Source organism: Rattus norvegicus, chromosome 1 (assembly GCF_036323735.1).
Source record: "Rattus norvegicus strain BN/NHsdMcwi chromosome 1, GRCr8, whole genome shotgun sequence".
Lineage (NCBI taxonomy): Eukaryota > Metazoa > Chordata > Mammalia > Rodentia > Muridae > Rattus > Rattus norvegicus.
Window position 1 is genome coordinate 148,457,740 of NC_086019.1, and position 20,853 is coordinate 148,478,592.

General features: G+C 37.7%; 1 protein-coding gene across 2 annotated transcripts in view; it reads right to left on the reverse strand.

Moving 5' to 3' along the window:
* Positions 1 to 20,853, reverse strand: part of Vom2r40 (vomeronasal 2 receptor, 40) — a 48,436-nt gene that overhangs the window by 19,920 nt on the left and 7,663 nt on the right. The window contains 5 exon segments of one of the 2 annotated variants that reach the window (NM_173317.1): positions 687 to 810; positions 1,306 to 1,533; positions 2,234 to 3,040; positions 7,128 to 7,688; positions 7,834 to 8,113. In NM_173317.1, the coding sequence (NP_775439.1) occupies positions 687 to 810; positions 1,306 to 1,533; positions 2,234 to 2,977 (1,096 nt within the window). In that variant the 5' untranslated portion in view covers positions 2,978 to 3,040; positions 7,128 to 7,688; positions 7,834 to 8,113. 2 annotated transcript variants of the gene reach the window in all.

Here is a 20,853-nt window from a genome sequence, read left to right on the forward strand (position 1 = left end):
TACATATGTGCCATAACTGCAAAAGAAATTACTTCCATCATTCAATAACTTGGTGCAGTAATAATGGCATCAGTATCAATGTATCATAGGATCATTGTCACAAAGAAGATATATCCTTCTAAATATGAAATGTTTATTTCATAATTCTTCTCAAAATTATTCTAAAATTTTGATTTAAAATTCTATCCTGCTTTCCAAACTCATTTATGGATTGAGCACAAATGAAAATACAATTCATGAAATGACAGCATGCCCTATGTTAGGACACACTACAAAATACTCGCCTTTCAAACAGGCTTCAGCATCTCTGAGCATCGACACCTTTCCTTTAAACTTGTAGTATACTGGATAAATAAGTATATGCAACTCACATTTCTCAGAGAAGATTAAATTTAGGTGTATTACATAGTGCTATGATACATCCTGCTGAAGAGAAATGCTATAGTGATTGTTAGAACTCTAAAGCAATTTCCAAAAGAAACTATTAGGTACAATGTTTTGAGAATAATGAGTCAAAATGTAATCCAGGTTTTGGGAGGCTTCTAAGTCAATGGTCAGAATTCCTGATTCATTTTATATTAGGTTGAGACTTAACTTCGCAGTAGTGGTAATTCCTCATTAAGAACCATGTATAGATGAGAGAAATTAATCAATGTAATTAAACTTTTGGTAAGTTAAATACTTACTTGTCATGTTGGAAATTTCATTTTCTGGGCAGGGTGTACAATCAAAACAGCAAACAGGCTTTCCCAGCTGAGGGGATTTTCTGAATCCTGGACTACAAGGAATACTGCAAACTGAGGTTGGAGACTGAGGAAAATCACAAAGTAATTATAAATAAAAACATTTACCTACCTGTCAGTAGTTACAATGACATAGACAATGAAAAGAAATGAAATGAAAAACTGAAAAAGATGTCTTCATAATGCATTAAATTAAGAAGAAATACTTCTTTGCAGTCTGTGATAAAATTATAGTTGTATTGTGATTTATATAATTGTTTTGAATTATATAATTATATCATGACTTACATACAAATATGTACATTTATATGTACATATATTATCTATGTCTATAAACCCTAGATAGATAAATAGATAGATGATAGATAGATAGATAGATAGATAGATAGATAGATAGATAGATAAAGATAGATACATGTCCTAGTGGAAATAAATTGTCTTGAAAACAAGTATAGGAGTATAGGAAATGAGTTTGTAAATAAATTTTAAAATGCTGTATCCTATGAAAATGATAAGATCAACTTATGTTGCATGTAGTGTTTTACAAGTAAATCCAACAAACCTGTTGGTGGCCTGTGTTCCACTCTATCATTTCTTTCAACATATATAATTGTCGACCATGTGATAGATTTTGGGAAAATGTTCCTATTTTCAGCTTAAATACAGGATTTGGCAAAAAAGTCAAAGTCTGGTGAATCTCATACTTTGTATCCAGTTTTTCTTCATGATTCAGGTTCACTTTGTCACCAACAGGGTTTATAAATTGGATATTTCTCAGGAAAGAGAGCATCTGAAACATTTATTATTTTAGTTTTAACTATGCCTACAGATTAGGAAAGAAAATATAAAGTTTAATCTGTCTCTGATTTTAACTTGTCTTAATAATGTGTCTTAATTACAAATAGTCTGATATCAGAGTGGGAAAAATGCCACATATAGGCACAATAACATTAAAATTCCTAAATAATTCTTTCTCAGTGAAGTTAATTCTCTAAAATATGCACAGCTTAAATATGAGTGGGAATAGTTAAACATTCTTCACCTCATTTTCTGTATATTATTATCTGATAGCCAAGTAGGAAATTGAGGCCCTTGTTGAGGAAGAAAATGCTAGAATTTTTCTGTTATTTGGGACCTATTCATTACATAGATTATCAATTCCTTGATCATTTAAAAAGGTCAGTCACCTTCTTGTTCCAATAAGAATTTCATAAGAAAGCAACATATTTTGATTCAAATATTAAAGATAAGAAACACATTTATTGTGGAAATATTATGGAAACTAGCACAAACAGATTATGAAATTATGGAAATTTCAGTATTGGCTGTACTTGAGTTTAAGAAACAAAAGAATTTTCAATGATATGCAGTGAAGGAATACAGCAATTGGTGTATTTGAAAGAAAAGAACTTAGAATCTTAGAAGCTACAGTATTCATCGGAAAAATTAAGTCTATGACTCTATGAGATATGTAGTGGAAGAGCGATTACCTGCCAAGAGTCAAATTCTGGTTCTTTTCCATCATCTATTTGCCATGTATCTGCTTGTTTCAGAAGCATCTGTTGGAGTGTGTAAGCCACAGCATACATAGAATTATATAGGTCATAAGTAGTATCACTCAAAGACATTTCAAAATGGTGCCTGTATAACCATCTAAATATGTTTTCCTTTGGACAATTTTGCAGATTCTTACATTCAGATAATGACAAAGAACAATTAAAATACACCCACCATAATATACCAAGAGAAAAGTCATCACTGTAGTTTGAAGGGTATGCTGTCTGGATAAATGTTTTAAAACCAGATAATTCAGAATAGTGATGTGAAAAACTGAGAGTCCCATAGAAGGAATTAAGGAGGAATTTTCCATTATTTATGATCATATCCCACTGTGAGGTAGTGACCCAGATTCTTTGGATATCAAATAAATTCCATAGTCTAAAGTTCACCTGTAGAGGAGAGTCTTTGTCTCCATAAATGATAACAACTTTTGCTGATGACATCTTGATCTGGTTGTAATAGATATTATACCTTTTCAGAAATAAATTGTCATCACTAACAATGATACTCACAAATGCTAAACAAAAATTGTTCCTTTGCATTTCTCTTCTCAATTCCAAGATAAATTCATAACCTGGGTCATCATCTGAAACAACAGCTCCTACCCAGTTCCAGCTGAAATGGACAAACAAAGAAACCATGGCCAGTGCCAGAGATGTGTCCTTAGGAGCCATTTGGTAAAGATATGGATACAGTTCTTGGTTGCTCAAGAGAGGGTGAAATGGCCCATAGTAAAGCTGTAAGCCATAGAATGTGAGAAATAACATGAGGAAGCCGAAATATAAAATGCTAGTCTCACCAAGGTATTTTATGTTATTTGTGACTATTGTGAAAGGTGTAGTTTCCCTACTTTTTTTTATATCCTTATTAACTTGAGTATTTCTTATTTACATTTCGATTGCTATTCCCCTTCCAGGTTTCCGTGCCAACATCCCCCTAACCCCTCAACCTCCCCTTCTATATGGGCTTCCTCTTCCCATCCTCCCCCCATTACCACCCTCCCCCCAACAATCACCTTCACTGGGTGTTAAGTCTTGGCAGGACCAAGGGCTTCCCCTTCCACTGGTGATCTTACTAGGCTATTCATTGCTACCTATGAGGTTGGAGCACAGGGTCAGTCCATGTATAGTCTTTGGGTAGTGTCTTAGTCCCTGGAAGCTCTGGTTGGTTGGCATTGTTATTCATATGGTGTCTCAAGCCCCTTCAAGCTCTTCCATTCCTTTCTCTGATTCCTTCAACGGGGGTCCCGTTCTCAGTTCAGTGGTTTGCTGCTGGCATTCACCTATGTATTTGCTGTATTCTGGCTGTGTCTCTCAGGAGAGATCTACATCCGGTTCCTGTCAGCCTGCATTTCTTTGCTTTATCCATCTTATCTAGTTTGGTGGCTGTATATGTATGGGCCACATGTGGGGCAGGCTCTGAATGGGTGTTCCTTCTGCCTCTGTTCTAAACTTTGCCTCCCTATTCCTTGCCAAGGGTATTCTTGTTCCCCTTTTAAAGAAAACATGAAGCATTTGCATTTTGGTCATCCTTCTAGAGTTTCATGTGTTCTGTGCCTCAGGGTAATTCAAGCATTTGGGTTAATAGCCACTTATCAATGAGTGCATACCATGTGTGTTTTTCCATGATTGGGTTACCTCACTCAGGATTATATTTTCCAGTTCCATCCATTTGCCTATGAATTTCATAAAGTCATTGTTTTTGATAGCTGAGTAATATTCCATTGTGTAGATGTACCACATTTTCTGTATCCATTCCTCTGTTGATGGGCATCTGGGTTCTTTCCAGCTTCTGGCTATTATAAATAAGGCTGCAATGAACATAGTGGAGCACGTGTCTCTTTTATATGTTGAGGCATCTTTTGGGTATATGCCCAAGAGAGGTATAGCTGGGTCCTTAGGTAGTTCAATGTCCAATTTTCTGAGGAACCTCCAGACTGATTTCCAGAATGGTTGTACCAGTCTGCAATCCCACCAACAATGGAGGAGTGTACCTCTTTCTCCGCATCCTCGCCAGCATCTGCTGTCACCTGAGTTTTTGATCTTAGCCATTCTCACAGGTGTGAGGTGAAGTCTCAGGGTTGTTTTAATTTGCATTTCCCATATGACTAAAGATGTTGAACATTTCTTTAGGTGTTTCTCAACTATTCGGCATTCCTCAGCTGTGAATTATTTGTTTAGCTCTGAACCCCATTTTTTAATAGGGTTATTTGTCTCCCTGTGATCTAACCTCTTGAGTTCTTTGTATATTTGGGATATAAGCCCTCTATCTGTTGTAGGATGGGTAAAGATCTATTGGCAATCTGTTGGTTGTCGTTTTGTCCTAACAACAGTGTCCTTTGCCTTACAGAAACTTTGCAGTCTTATGAGATCCCATTGTTGGTTCTTGATCTTAGAGCATAAGCCATTGGTGTTTTGTTCAGGAAATTTTCTCCAGTGCCCATGTGTTCGAGATGCCTCTCCAGTTTTTCTTCTATTAGTTTGAGTGTATCTGGTTTGATGTGGAGGTCCTTGATCCACTTGGACTTGAGCTTTGTACAGGGTGATAAGCATCGATCGCTCTGCATTCTTCTACATACTGACCTCCAGTTGAACCAGCACCATTTGCCGAAAATGCTATCCTTTTTTCCATTGGATGGTTTTGGCTCTTTTGTCAAAAATCAAGTAACCATATGTGTGTGGCTTCATTTCTGGGTCTTCAATTCTATTCCACTGGTCTATCTGCCTGTCTCTGTACCAATACCATTCAGTTTTTTATCACTATTGCTCTGTAATATTGCTTGAGTTCAGGGGTATTGATTCCCACAGAAATCCTTTTATTGTTGAGAATCATTGTTTTAGGTATCCTGGATTTTTGTTATTCCAGATGAATTTGCAAATTGTTCTGTCTAACTCTCTGAAGAATTGGCTTAGTATTTTGATGGGGATTGCATTGAATCTGTAGATTGCTTTTGGTAAAATGGCCATTTTTACTATATTTATCTTTTTATCCCTTGACTAGAGGAGGGCTACAGATTTGTTTTAGATAAGTTTATATCCAGACACTTATCTGAAGTTGTTTATCCACTGTAGCAATACTCCTGTGGATCTTTTGGGGTCACTTAAGTATATTATCACATCATCTGCAAATAGTGATATTTTGAATTTCTTCCCCAATTTTTATCCCTTTGACCTTCTTTTGTTGTCTAAATGCTCTGGCTAGGACTTAGAGTACTATACTAAATAAGTAGGAAGAGAGTGAGAATTCTTGTCCAGTCTGTGATTTTAGTGGGATTGCTTCAAGTTTCTCTCCATTTATTTTGATGTTGGCTACTGGTATGCTGTATATTGCTTTTCTAGGTTTAGGTATGGGCCTTAAATTCCTGATCTTTCCAAGTCTATTAACCTGAAGAGTGTTGAGTTTTGTCAAATGCTTTCTTAGTATCTAATTACATGTTCATGTGTTTTTTTTCCTTTGAGTTGGTTTATACAGTGGATTATGTTGACAGATTTCCATATTTTGTTTTTTTCTGGGAGGGGGGAATTCTTGCAGGTCATGTATTTGAGAATAGATTTGTATATAGAATATTTACACTTGATCTTAGCCAAAAGGCAGAGAAGTGATACATAGAATATTTAAAGAACTTATACAAATTAAAAGGTAGAATATTTTTTAAAAGTCCAAGGTCTATACCAGTGAACATGCCCACATAGATGGAATTTCACAAAATTTCCGTAGATGAAAAACAATAGGCAGTCGGCAGCTGTTGTTAAAAGAAAAAAAAATCAGATACCACTGTGTGAAATAATGCAAATGGACTAATGTTTGAAATACTTCAGTTAAAAAAAAACTGGCCACAGAACTATAGGGTATTACTCTAAAGATAGGCAAGTGCCCAATGCAGATTTCCATATTTTGAATCCATCACTTCATCCCTGGGATGAAGCCTACTTGATTATGATGGATGATTGTTTAGATGTGTTGTTTCTTGGATTTGTGCTGCGAGAATTTTTGCATTGAGTATTTTTGCATTGATATTCATAAGGAAAATTGTTCTGAACTTCTGTTTTATTGTTGGATCTTTGTGTGGTTTAGGTATAAGCATACCTGTGGCTTCATAGAAGGAATTGGGTAGTGCTCTGTTTGTTTCCATTTTGCAGAATAGTTTTGAGAGTATTGGTATTATTTCTTCTATGAAGGTCTGATAGAATTCTCCAATAAACACATCTGGTCCTGGGCTTTATTTTGGTTGGGAGACTTTTCATGACTGCTTCTACTTCTTTAGGCATTATGGGACTGTTTAGATGGCTTATCTGATGCTGATTTAACTTTAATACCTGGTATCTGTATAGAAAATTGTCCATTTCCTCCAGATTTTCCAGTTTTGTGGAATATAGCCTTTTGTAGTAGGATCTAATATATTTTTAAAATTTTTTCAGATTCTGTTGTTATGTCTCCCTTTTCATTTCTGATTTTGTTAATTTGGATATTCTTTCTGTGCATTCTGTTTATTCTGGCTAAGGGTTTATCTATCTTGTTTATTTTCTCAAAGAACAATAACATTTGAAGTGTAAATAAAAATATCAATAAAAATAACAAATTGCTAGTCTAAAAAAGTGTGATAAACAAAACTTGGGAATGTTAGGAACTGTACCATTATGAAAATTGTACATAATTTCTTAAGTCTTGTAAAGTACAGAAAAGACTAAGTCTGATAGTGAAGCACATCAGATGTCTATTGCACTTAAGTCTTATTCATGCTAAAAAAATGGCATGTGCTTCTAAATATCTGTGTATTTATGCTTTGAATTCTATGCATCAAAATAGACAAATTCATTTGCTTACTTTCACTAGCCTCAGGATCAGAAAATTAAATCTGTAGAGGAATTTTAATCCAGCAACATGACTATACTTAATGGATCACATCTGAAGACTTGTAGGCAAAAAATATCCTGCTGGGAAATAGGCATTCCTTGGAAGGCAGGAGACAGAGGCAAGCAGATCACTTAGTTCAAGGTCAGCCTAGTATAAAGCAAATTTTTAGTATAGAAAAGTTTAGGTGCAGGTGTGATAGTACACACCTTTAATCAAAGTACTCAGGAGACAGAGGGATGCAGATTTCTGAGTTCTAATTAGTCAGTTGAGTTCAATGCAGAAGAGTTAAACCAGACTTTTGAGACTCAGTGCAAAGAATGCAGTGCAATGGTGTTGAGTTAATTTGTGAGTTCATGCAGTTCAATGTGCATCAGTAGAGGCAGTTGTAGCCAGAATATAAAGGAGACAGAAGACTAAAACAAATGGGCAGTGATTGTTCAAGCAAAGCAAATCAATGAGAAGCTGAGTAAAGCCATATCCAATTAGTGACTTTAGGGAAGAATTTGAGCCAGAAGAGTTGAGTTGATCCATCTAGGCAGAGGTCAGAATATACTTGAAAGTGCAAGCCTATTTAATCATAAGCTTTAAAGAATACAATTAGATCAGGCAAATAAATGTTATTTTTACAGAAAGAAAAGAATCAATGCCTCATTAACATCAGCTTCTTCAAACTTACCTCTGGCCTCTTAGTTATGTATAGGAGTGGCCCAACTATGACAGATGCTAACCACATTGGTCCTGTAAGTACAATTAAATATCTTCTCTGATTTATACAGTAGTAGTTAGGAAGATATTTTTCTCTTTTAGAAGATAAACTGTTTATTGTCCAATCATCTAGCAGCCCACATTCAATTTTAACTAGCAGTGAAATGTTAGGTAGAATATGGGGGTTCCTGTTTATTTCTTCAAGGGCAAAATAAAGAGTCAAAATCAAGTGGATAGTCTTAGATGTCAACCTGAAAATAGAAGAAAAGGATCATTGTAGATTAGAGTCTTAACATAATATTAAATAACACTAATATTGTTTATGTATTTAATGCTTGTTTTTTTTTAAACTAATGCTATTGTGATACAAGCACTGTTACTGTGGTGTATTAGAATATAATTTCTCTGTAATTATGTAAGGATTTCAAAAATGTTTTAGTAGATTATGATTCAAGTGAGATTCTGTAATTTTGAACTTTAATACAATTTTATTACCATATCTGTTAGCATGGTAGGAAGCACTTCCTCTAAGACAGTGAATCTGCTCATTCCTTTATTTTGGAACGCTAACACTTACCATATGTAAAAAATGCAGGCCTATAAACCTGCCACCTAAATTATAATATTTCTTTTACTCAGAAGCAGGGCTGGCCAAAGACATGATTAATTTATGAGTAGATTAAATAGATAGGCATATCTATCTGAATCACTAGCTCTGAAAATTCTTTTGGATTTAAGCACATAGCCTTGTTACTTTTAGTCTTTCTCTTATATATAGATCTTCCCTCTTCCTATTTGATTCGATATTTTCACTGTCTGGTGGTATGCTGTTGATAATAACAATAACTTTTTCTTTTTTTTCTTTTTTTTTAATTAACTTGAGTATTTCTTATATACATTTCGAGTGTTATTCCCTTTCCCGGTTTCCGGGCAAACATCCCCCTCCCCCCTCCCCTTCCTTATGGGTATTCCCCACCCAACCCTCCCCCCATTGCCGCCCTCCCCCCAACAGTCTAGTTCACTGTGGGTTCAGTCTTAGCAGGACCTAGGGCTTCCCCTTCCACTGGTGCTCTTACTAGGATATTCATTGCTACCTATGAGGTCAGTGTCCAGGGTCAGTCCATGTATAGTCTTTAGGTAGTTGCTTAGTCCCTGGAAGCTCTGGTTGCTTGGCATTGTTGTACATATGGGGTCTCGAGCCCCTTCAAACTCTTCCAGTTCTTTCTCTGATTCCTTCAACGGGGGTTCTATTCTCAGTTCAGTGGTTTGCTCCTGGCATTCGCCTCTGTATTTGCTATATTCTGGCTGTGTCTCTCAGGAGCGATCTACATCCGGCTCCTGTCGGCCTGCACTTCTTTGCTGCATTCATCTTGTCTAATTGGATGGCTGTATATGTATGGGCCACATGTGGGGCAGGCTCTGAATGGGTGTTACTTCAGTCTCTGTTTTAATCTTTGCCTCTCTCTTCCCTGCCAAGAGTATTCTTGTTCCCCTTTTAAAGAAGGCGTGAAACATTCACATTTTGATCATCCGTCTTGAGTTTCATTTGTTCTAGGCATCTAGGGTAATTCAAGCATTTGGGCTAATAGCCACTTATCAATGAGTGCATACCATGTATGTCTTTCTGTGATTGGGTTAGCTCACTCAGAATGATATTTTCCAGTTCCAACCATTTGCCTACGAATTTCATAAAGTCCTTGTTTTTGATAGCTGAGTAATATTCCATTGTGTAGATGTACCACATTTTCTGTATCCATTCCTCTGTTGAAGGGCATCTGGGTTCTTTCCAGCTTCTGGCTATTATAAATAAGGCTGCAATGAACATAGTGGAGCACGTGTCTTTTTTATATGTTGGGGCATCTTTTGGGTATAGGCCCAAGAGAGGTATAGCTGGATCCTCAGGCAGTTCAATGTCCAATTTTCTGAGGAACCTCCAGACTGATTTCCAGAATGGTTTTACCAGTCTGCAATCCCACCAACAATGGAGGAGTGTTCCTCTTTTTCCGCATCCCCGCCAGCATCTGCTGTCACCTGAGTTTTTGATCTTAGCCATTCTCACTGGTGTGAGGTGAAATCTCAGGGTTGTTTTGATTTGCATTTCCCTTATGACTAAAGATGTTGAACATTTCTTTAGGTGTTTCTCAGCCATTCGGCATTCCTCAGCTGTGAATTGTTTGTTTAGCTCTGAACCCCATTTTTTAATAGGGTTATTTGTCTCCCTGCGGTCTAACTTCTTGAGTTCTTCTTATATTTTGGATATAAGGCCTCTATCTGTTGTAGGATTGGTAAAGATCTTTTCCCAATCTGTTGGTTGCCGTTTTGTCCTAACCACAGTGTCCTTTGCCTTACAGAAGCTTTGCAGTTTTATGAGATCCCATTTGTCGATTCTTGATCTTAGAGCATAAGCCATTGGTGCTTTGTTCAGGAAATTTTTTCCAGTGCCCATGTGTTCCAGATGCTTCCCTAGTTTTTCTTCTATTAGTTTGAGTGTGTCTGGTTTGATGTGGAGGTCCTTGATCCACTTGGACTTAAGCTTTGTACAGGGTGATAAGCATCGATCGATCTGCATTCTTCTACATGTTGACCTCCAGTTTAACCAGCACCATTTGCTGAAAATGCTATCTTTTTTCCATTGGATGGTTTTGGCTCCTTTGTCAAAAATCAAGTGACCATAGGTGTGTGGGTTCATTTCTGGGTCTTCAATTCTATTCTATTTGTCTATCTGTCTGTCTCTGTACCAATATCATGCAGTTTTTTTTCTTTTTAAAAAACATTTATTTATATATAATAAGTTCACTGTAGTTGTCTTCAGACATACCAGAGAGTCTATCAGATCCCATTACAGATGCTTGTGAGCCATCAGCTTGTTGCTGGGATTTAAACTCAGGACTTCTCGAAGCGCAGTAAGTGCTGTTAACGACTGAGCATCTCTAAAGACATCATAATTATATTCCTAAAGTGTCTTTTTCCTTTCACGTATACTTACATAAAGTGTGGCCTTAAGCCAAACTTTTTTTTTAAATTTAGAGAATACTTTATTAGTTTTTGTAATCAAACCCACGTAGATAAGACCTCACATATTTAATACAGTGTGTTACCCCTGTACAAATGGAAGAAACTTAAGTTCAACATTTCTAGACCAATATGGCTGTTAATTTCTGTACAGTGCCAACTCAACACAGTAAACGGGGATACTTTTTTCCAAAGTTGACAGCACAGCTAAAGTTTCAAAAAATTCAAATTATATATCTGTATATATATATATTTATATTTATATAAAAAGACCAATAATAGCAGTGTGTTATGCATCAACAGCAGCAACAGCTTTTCCAGGTTCTGCAGTCATCTGAACAAAACTGTAGAGACATCCAGCACACTCCATTAAAAAAAAAAGTAAAAAAACAAAACCCGAGAAAACAGCACAGTTCTGTTACTCTTGTGGTACCTGGCACCATTTTTTTTTAAAATTAGCTTCTCAATCATCATCTGGAAAGAAAACATTCTGAGCAACATCATTAAAAACAGCTCTGATAAAGCACAGTCACTACTACGTATCATAAAGCAGGTACAAGCTATTTTACATCCACAGAGGTATGATACAGTTCTGTCCTACATCTATAATACTAGAGGATACAATTTAAAAGGCATTATTTGAGACTTGATTCTACTTTTCCAGCAGAGGGCCCAAAGGATGGTGTGACACAGCTTTGTAAAGAAACATACTCTAGACAGGATTTCCTTTCACTAGTGGCACAGTTCTAAGGATTCATTCTCTCCATGAATGTCAGCTAAAACCGTTATTAAAAAAATGAAATATCCCTAAAACAAAACTGTATAACCACCGGATTCACATGAAGATGACCTAGTGGAGACAAGCTGGACCTCACCTTACCAACAAGCTATCAAATCTGTTATGTTTAAACAGTGAGACCTCCAAGGAAGGAGATGCCAAGTAGTGCTTCAAAGCTTCGGACCACAATCAAACACAGCATCCTTTTCAACAGAAGCAGAAGCTCATCTGAATATGCTCAAGGATGCTGACATCAACATTTAATCATCTCCTCACTCATCCAGGAAGAAGGGGAGATCAGTTACTAATGTACTTTATTGTGTTCAACCAAATCACCATGTTACAAAAATAGCAAGCTGCCATAATAAAAAATAAGGCTCCTCTATCCAGCACCAGATAGCATTATTTTACTTTCAAGCCTAGAAATTGCACACTTGTATATAAACCAACCGAAGATGAGGATTGAGAGTTCATCTTGGTGGAGTTTTCCTTTGATGAATATGAAGTGTCCTTCCTTATCTTTTTTGATGATTTTTATTGAAAATTGATTTTATTTGATATTAGAATGGCTACTCCAACTTGCTTCTTCTGACCATTTGCTTGGAAAGTTGTTTTCCAGCCTTTCACTCTGAGGTAGTGTCTGTCCTCGTCTCTGAGGTGTGTTTCCTGTAGGCAGCAGAATGCAGGGTCCTCATTGCATATCCAGTTTGTTAATCTATGTCTTTTTATTGGGGAGTTGAGGCCATTGATGCCGAGAGACATTAAGGAATAGTGATTATTGCTTCCTGTTATATTCATATTTGGATGTGAGGTTATGTTTGTGTGCTTTTCTTCTCTTTGTTTTGTTGCCAAGATGATTAGTTTCTTGCTTCTTCTAGGGTATAGCTTGCCTCCTTATGTTGGGGTTTAGCCTTTATTATCCTTTGTAGCACTGGATTTGTAGAAAGATATTGTGTAAATTTGGTTTTGTCATGGAATATCTTGGTTTCTCCATCTATGTTAATTGAGAGTTTTGCAGGATACAGTAACCTGGGCTGGCATTTGTGTTCTCTTAGGGTCTGTATGACATCTGTTCAGGATCTTCTGGCCTTCATAGTTTATGGCGAAAAGTCTGGTGTGATTCTGATAGGTCTGCCTTTATATGTTACTTGACCTTTTTCCCTTACTGCTTTTAATATTCTTTCTTTATTTTGTGCGTTTGGTGTTTTGACAATTATGTGACGGGAGGTGTTTCTTTTCTGGTCCAATCTATTTGGAGTTCTGTAGGCTTCTTGTATGTCTATGGGTATCTCTTTTTTTAGGTTAGGGAAGTTTTCTTCTATGATTTTGTTGAAGATATTTACTGGTCCTTTGAGCTGGGAGTCTTCATTCTCTTCTATACCTATTATCCTTAGGTTTGATCTTCTCATTGAGTCCTGGATTTCCTGTATGTTTTGGACCAGTAGCTTTTTCCGCTTTACATTATCTTTGACAGCTGAGTCAATGATTTCTATGGAATCTTCTGCTCCTGAGATTCTCTCTTCCATCTCTTGTATTCTGTTGGTGAAGCTTGTATCTACAGCTCCTTGTCTCTTCTTTTGGTTTTCTATATCCAGGGTTGTTTCCATGTGTTCTTTCTTGATTGCTTCTATCTCCATTTCTAATTCCTTCAACTGTTTGATTGTGTCTTCCTGGAATTCCTTCAGGGATTTTTGTGTCTCCTCTCTATGGGTTTCTACTTGTTTATTTATGTTTTCCTGGAATTCTTTCAGGCATTTTTGCGATTCCTCTCTGTAGGCTTCCACTTGCTCTCCAAGGGAGTTCTCCACGTCTTTCTTGAAGTCCTCCAGCATCATGATCAAATACGATTTTGAAACTAGATCTTGCTTTTCTGGTGTGTTTGGATACTCCATGTTTATCCTGGTGCGAGAATTGGGCTCCGATGATGCCATGCAGTCCTGGTTTCTGTTGCTTGGGTTCCTGCGCTTGCCTCTCGCCATCAGATCATCTCCAGTGTTACTTTGTTCTGCCATTTCTGACCGTGGCTAGACTGTCCTATAAGCCTGTGTTTCAGGAGCCCTGCAGACCTGCTCCCCTGCCTTCCTTCAGCCAGCTATGGGGACAGAGTGCTCTGCTTTCGGGCGTGCAGTTTTTCCTCTCTACAGGTCTTCAGCTGTTCCTGTGGGCCTGTGTCTTGAGTTCACCAGGCAGTCCTCCCGCAGGGGAAAAGTTGGTCCCACCTGTGGTTCCAAGGCTCAAGTTTGCTCGTGTGGTACTGCCTAAGTCCTCTCTGCAGCAGCAGCAACCGGAAAGATCTGCGCCGCTCTTTCCGGGAGCCTCCGTGCACCAGGGTTCCAGATGACATTTGGTGTTTTCCTCTGGCGTCTGGATGTGCGCAGAGTGCAGTCTCTTCTGGTTTCCCAGGCGTGTCTGCCTCTCTGAAGGTTCAGCTCTCCCTCCCACGGGATTTGGGTGCAGAGAACTGTTTATCCGGTCTGTTTCCCTCAGGTTCCGGCGGTGTCTCAGGCGCAGGGGTCCTGCCGCTCCTGGGCCCTCCCCTACAGGAACCCAGAGGCCTTATACAGTTGCCTTTTGGGCCAGGGATGTGGGCAGGGGTGGGCAGTGTTGGTGGTCTCCTCCGCTCTGCAGCCTCAGGAGTGCCCACCTGATCAGGCAGTGAGGTCTCTCTCCCACGGGGTTTGGGAGCAGAGAGCTGCTTTGTAAATTGCTTTTATTATTGTTAGGTTTATGCCTTGAATTCCTGATCTCTTAGCACTGGATTTGTAGATAGATACTGTTTGAATTTCATTTTGTCCTGGAAAGTTTTGGTTTCCCTATCCATGCTGATTGAGAGTTTTGCTGGATATAGCAACCAGGGCAGGCATTTGAGTTCTCCTAGTGATGGCATCAAGCTGTGGTGTCCAAGTGCAGTAGATCTCCTGGGATGTCTCCAATAATGGTGTCAGATGCCCCAGGTGCAGCAGATCTTCTGGAATGCCTCAGTATGTGATATCAAATATTTTGAGTATAGTGGTTCTTCTGGTATGTCTGTGGATATTTCAAGATATTATGTCAAATGTTCTGATTACAGTGGGTCTTCTGGTATATCTGTGGATATAGCCTCTTCCAGGGAGCAGATATGCTTGCATCCTGTCCCAGCATAAAGGACCAAGCAGTAGGGGATTTGTATTTGGTGGGTCGGGGGTTTGGGGAGATGGTGGTTCCCTGATTCCACTGGACTGCAGAAGCTGCTTTGGGACTTGTTGGGGGGTTGTTCTTACCAAATGCTGAGTGCAGCTGATCCTTTGATATATCTGAAGATATAGTCTCTTCCAGGGAGAAGTCTAGCTAACAGTCTGTCCCAGCAGAAAGACCAGGGAAAATGGGAGTAGTATTTATTTGGTTGAAGTAGTGGGGGGGGGTAGGTCCCTTAGTCCATTGGGCTCTCAGCTGCAGCTTGGACTTTGGGAATTTTCTTACCAAGTGCTCTGAGTACAACGGAATTTATGGAATGCCTCAGGATATGGTGTCTTCTAGGGGAGCAGAATGGTTGGCAGTCTGTTCCAGCAAAAAGGACCAGGAAAAAAGGGAAACACCATCTTGAATCTCAAAGTCTGCTACAGAGAAATAGTGATAAAGCTGCATAATATTGGTATAGAGACAAGACAGGTTAAACAATTGAATAAAATTGAAGACCCAAATATAAAACCAGACACATACACTTGGTTTTTCATAAATAAGCAAAAAATATACAATGGAATACAAAGTGTCTTCAATGAAGGGTGCTGTCTAACTGGCTGTCTATATGTAGAAAAAAAGAAAATAGACTCATAATTGTCAGCTTGCACAAATCTCAAGTCCAAGTAGATCAAGGGCCCAAAATATAGCCAGATACAGTCAATCTAAAAGAAGAGAAAGGGGTAAAGAGCCTTGATCTCTTTGACACAGGTAGAAATTTCCCAAAGAGAACTCCAATGGCTCATGCTCTAAGATGAAGAATTGATAAATGAAACCTCATGAAAGTGGGAAGCTTCTGTAATTGACATAGTCAATTAGACAAACTTGCAAATTACAGACTGGAAAAATACCTTCACTAACCTCACATCTGATAGAGGGCCAATATCCAGAATATATAAAGAACTCGAGAAACTAACCACGAAAGAGCAAAAAACCCAATTAAAAAATGGGGTATAGAACTAAACTGAAATTCATAACAGAGGAATCTTGAATGGTTTAGAAGTACCTAAAGAAGTGTTCAAAGTCTTTAGTGATCAGAGAAATGTGAATCAAAAATACCCTGAAGTTCCTACTTTCTGCAACCAAAATGGCTATGATGAAAACCTCAGGTGATAACACAAGTTGGCAAGGATGTGGAGAACAAGGTACCCCCCCATAGCTGGTGGGATTGCAAACTGATACAACCACATTGGAAATCAATTTGGAGTTTCCTCAGAAAACTGGAAATAGATCTACCTGAAGACCCAGCAATATCACTCTTGGGATTATACCCAAAAGATGCCCCACCATGCTATGAAAGCGCGTGTTTCACTATGTTCATAGCAGCTTTATTTGTGATAGCCAGAAGTTGGAAACCACCCAGATGTCTTATGACAGAAGAATGGGAACAGAAAATGCTGTTTATTTACATAGTAGAATATTACTCAGCTATTAAGAATGAGGGCATCCTTAGTTTTGTAGGCAAATGAATGGAACTATAAAATGACTTTGTGAGTGAGGTAACTCAGATAGAAAGTGGCATACATGATATGTACTCATTAATAAGTGGATGTTTGCCAAAAAATACAGAATACCTGAAATATAGTCCACACAACTCAAAAATGTCAACAAGCTAAAGGGCTCAAGTGAGGACACCTCAGTCCCACTTGGGAGGAGAAGAAAGCAATTACAAGTGGGTTGGGAGGAACAAGGTACAAGGGAGGGAAAGGGGGTGAGTGTTTGTAGAAAAATTAACATCATCTTGTATTGGGTGGGGGAAAAGCACTGAAGCCCGGGCCAGCATTAAGAATGGAAACAGGCAACTTCGGTAGGTAGGAGGTTCAGTGGACCCTTCAGAATGTACCAGAAACCCAGGAGGTGAGAGATTCTCAGGACTTAAAGGGAGGGACTCTAGATGAAATGGCCTAGAGTGGGGAGAGGAATTGTAAATCCCATCTCCAGCAGAAAGACAGTGCATCAAATATGGGATGGGGTTGCCCCACAGGGATGGAAATCGAGAATAACATGAGGAAAAGAAAGTCCAGTGACAGATTCCCAGCGGGATCCAGCTCAAGAGGAGGCCCCCAAGACCAGATATCATTACTAAAGCTATGGGGCATTCACATATAGGGACCTACCATGACAGCTCTCCAAAAGACGCAATAAGCAGCTGAAAGAGTCAGATGCAGATATGTGTACCCAACAAAAAACAGAAGCTGCTGCCCCATTTTGTCTATTTAGGGGAAAGATGGAAGAAGCTAAGAAGGAGGGAAACCCTGTAGGAGGAGCAGCAGTCTAAATTAACCTGGACCCCCAAATCTCTTAGACACAGGATTACCAATTAGGCAGTATACACCAGCTGATAGGAGGCCCTAAAACATAAGCACCAGAGGACTGCTGAGTCTGTGTTCACTCAGAGAATACGCACCTAAACTCAAAAGACTGGAGGACCCAATGCATTTAGAGGTCTGGTAGGGTGGGAGATGTAAATGGGTACATCCTTTTGGAGACAAGGTGAGTTGGGAAGAGGTATGCCATATGGAACTGTTGGAGAAGGGACCAGAAAGGGAATAAAATTTGGAGAGTAAAAAATTAATTAGAAACAGTTAAAAAACCCTACAAGTTCTAGTTAATAACAAAAACCTCAAGGAAAGCATATTTTCTCACTCACAGCAATTTTTTGATTAGGTACACATGAGATATTTTAACATATGTGGGTTTTAAATTTCTTAACCATATACCAAGAAATGCTATTTCAACTCAGAAGTTTAGTAAACTTGTCAGAAATTAGGGGAAACAACAGACCTCACTATTCCATACTTCCCACAGTTCTGTCTGAGGCATTTGTAACTGCAACACCTGGACATCCTGAATGTTGAGGAATATGTTTGTAGAAGGGATAACCTTTCTAAAGTGATATGTTTTGTGAACATTCATACATATAGAATATTGATCCAGAATGTTGAATGTATTCCTATAATTCAATAAATTTATTATAATAGATTCCAATGTTTGTTTTATTCCAAATACTCTAATTATTTTCAGAGTAAAATTCCAATGTTCTATTTGGTCTGTTAATAGAAAACAATGTATAGGATTATTGTATGACTACTTTTTCAGGTACACTATAATGGCAGAGGATGTTCATATGAACTGTCTGACAGAATCTGATATTTTGTGCTTCCTAAAACGTCATATTACTATTGCTATAACATGATGCAGTCAATTGTGTATCACAAATAATAGTCAAAGAATATTATTAAGTCTTCAGTCACAAATGACATTTAATCAGTTAGTAAACAGTATTTGAAAATAAAAGGCATATGTGGTTCTGATTTTTGCCTCAACAGGTGGGTCCAAAGGGACAATGATGAGTGCTTGAGGAAAGAAAGACTTCCATTATTTGTTACTGCTCAATTAAAAACAGTCAGTGTAAGACAATTCTTGGTGAATTAGCTTATGGCATTTATTACATAAGGTCAGGAAGTATATAAAACTTAATGAGTGGGATGGTATTGAGGGGTAGGTAAGTGCATTCTCTTAACTGAGTTTGAGATGATAGTGATACTCTATTTGCCTGGGTAAGAATTCCATTGGTAAGTGACTTGGCATACTACCTGTGACCACTTGGTTTGAGGTCCCTTGGTTACATGGTTACATGATCTGAAGCAATCCCAAAACGCAGGACCAAGTGAGTTCTGATCCTGCTGGTCTCAGAAGAAGATTCTTATGGTGCCATGGTCAACACCCCCCACAGTTATATAAAAAACAAGGACAACATTAAAGAGTATTTTATCGGTTTTTAACTCAAAATGAGTGGACAAACAAAACTTCCACACAATATTGGGCTAATTCTAAATACTAAAAGGTGGCATTTATAATACTAACAAGATTTTCCCTTTGTACAAATGGTCAAAATGTTTTAAATTAAATATGATGGTAATATGGTTATGTAACAAAATTTGAAAATAAAGAAAATAGATGGTTACAAAAGTATAGGAAGCTTGTAGAACACCAAATATATTGTACTGGAAAATAAAATCCTCCTAATTCATAATAATTAAAACATGAGATATATAGAACAAAGAAAAAATACTAGAAGCTTCAAGGGAAAATGACTAAGTAATATATAAATACAGAACTATGAGAATTGCACCTGGTTTTTCAACAGAGACATAAAAACCAGGTATTTCAGCTCAGACTCCTTTACTCAGTAAAACTTCCTATCATTGTAAATGGAGAAACCAAAATGTTTCATGACAAAACCAAATTTGAACAATATATTTCAACTAATCCATCCTTACAGAGAATACTAGGAGGAAAATGCCAAGACAATGAGGATAACTACACTAAGAAAACACAAGAAATTAATCATTTCACAGAAAAGCAAAAAGAGGACATACACCCCCCATGCGCGCGCGCGCGCGCGCGCGCGCGCACGCACGCACACACACACACACACACACACACAAACGGAGCCATCACCAACATCATAAAAGCAGGAACTTACAGTCATTGGATATTAATATCACTCAATATCATTGGACTCAAGTCACCAATTAAATGATTCAGCCTATCAAACTGAATACATAAACAGGACCCATTATCCTCCTGCATACCAAAACATACCTCAGAGAAAAGATAGACACTACCTCAGAATAAAGGCTGTAAAATGGTATTCTGATAAAATGGAATAAAGACGCAGGCTGTGGAATCTAGTATAGTAGCTGATAAAATAGATTTTAAAACAAAATTAATCCAAACACTTGGGGAAGGGCATTTCATTTTCATCAAAGGAAAAATGTACCAAGATGACATCTCAATTCTGAATGTCTGTATCCCAAATGCAACAAAACCAACATTCATAAAAGACCATTACTAAAGGTCTTACCACACGTTGAACATTACACAATAATGAGGACTTCAACATCCCACTCTCACCAAAGGATATGTCATAGTCAATGGACAGGTACTAGTCAAACTCATGGTCAAAACCAATCACTTAGAAACAGGAAAACAATACAAATAATTAACAGGAAGAGCTGGTTCTTTGAAAACATCAAGAAATAGACAAACCATGAGCAAAACTACCAAAAAGTCAAAGAGAAAGCATCAAAAGTAACAAAGTCAGAAGTGAAAAGATAGAGATACAAGGGAAATTTAGGAAATTAAAAAAGACATTGGGTCTTACTTCCAAAGCCTGTACTTCACAAAATTTCAAAATGTAAACAAAATGAATGGTATTCTAGACAGATAACACCAAAATTAAATCAAGATCAAGCAAACAACTTAAATAATCCTATAGTCCCCAAACAGAATCCAAGCTGTAGTTTCAAGTCTCCCAATGAAAAGAATCACAGTGTCAGATGGTTGTAGAACAGAATTCTAATGGACTTTAAAATGAAGGTTTAATACCAATACACCTCAAGCTATTCTTCCAAAAAACAGAAACAGAAGGAACACTGCCATATATATTCTATAAGCCCACAGTCATCCTGATACCTAAACCACAGAAAGCCTCATCAGAGAAAGAGAATTTCAGACCTATATCTCTTATGAACATCTATGAAAAAACAATCAGTTAAATTCTCACATACTAATTCCAAGAATACATCAAAAACATCATTTAGTATGATTAAATAGGCTTCATTATAGGGATAAAGGGACAGTTCAATATAATCCACCACATAAACAAACAGAGAGTTAAAGAAATCAGATGATTATCTCATTAAATGCATCTAATTTTTGATATTTCATTTGTGTTAAAAAAAGTAAAAGTCATTCATTTAAAAAAAGTTCTGGGAGATCATGGACACAAGACAAATTCCTAAAAATAATAAAAGCTACATAAAGCAAGGCAATGGCCAACATTAAGTTTGAGAGAAACTTAAAGCAATCTCACTAAAATCAGGGACAAGATAATGCTGCCCATTGTCTCCCTATCTATTCATTATAGTAATTGAAGTTCAAGCCTGAGCAACAAAACACTTAAAAGAGATCAAGTAG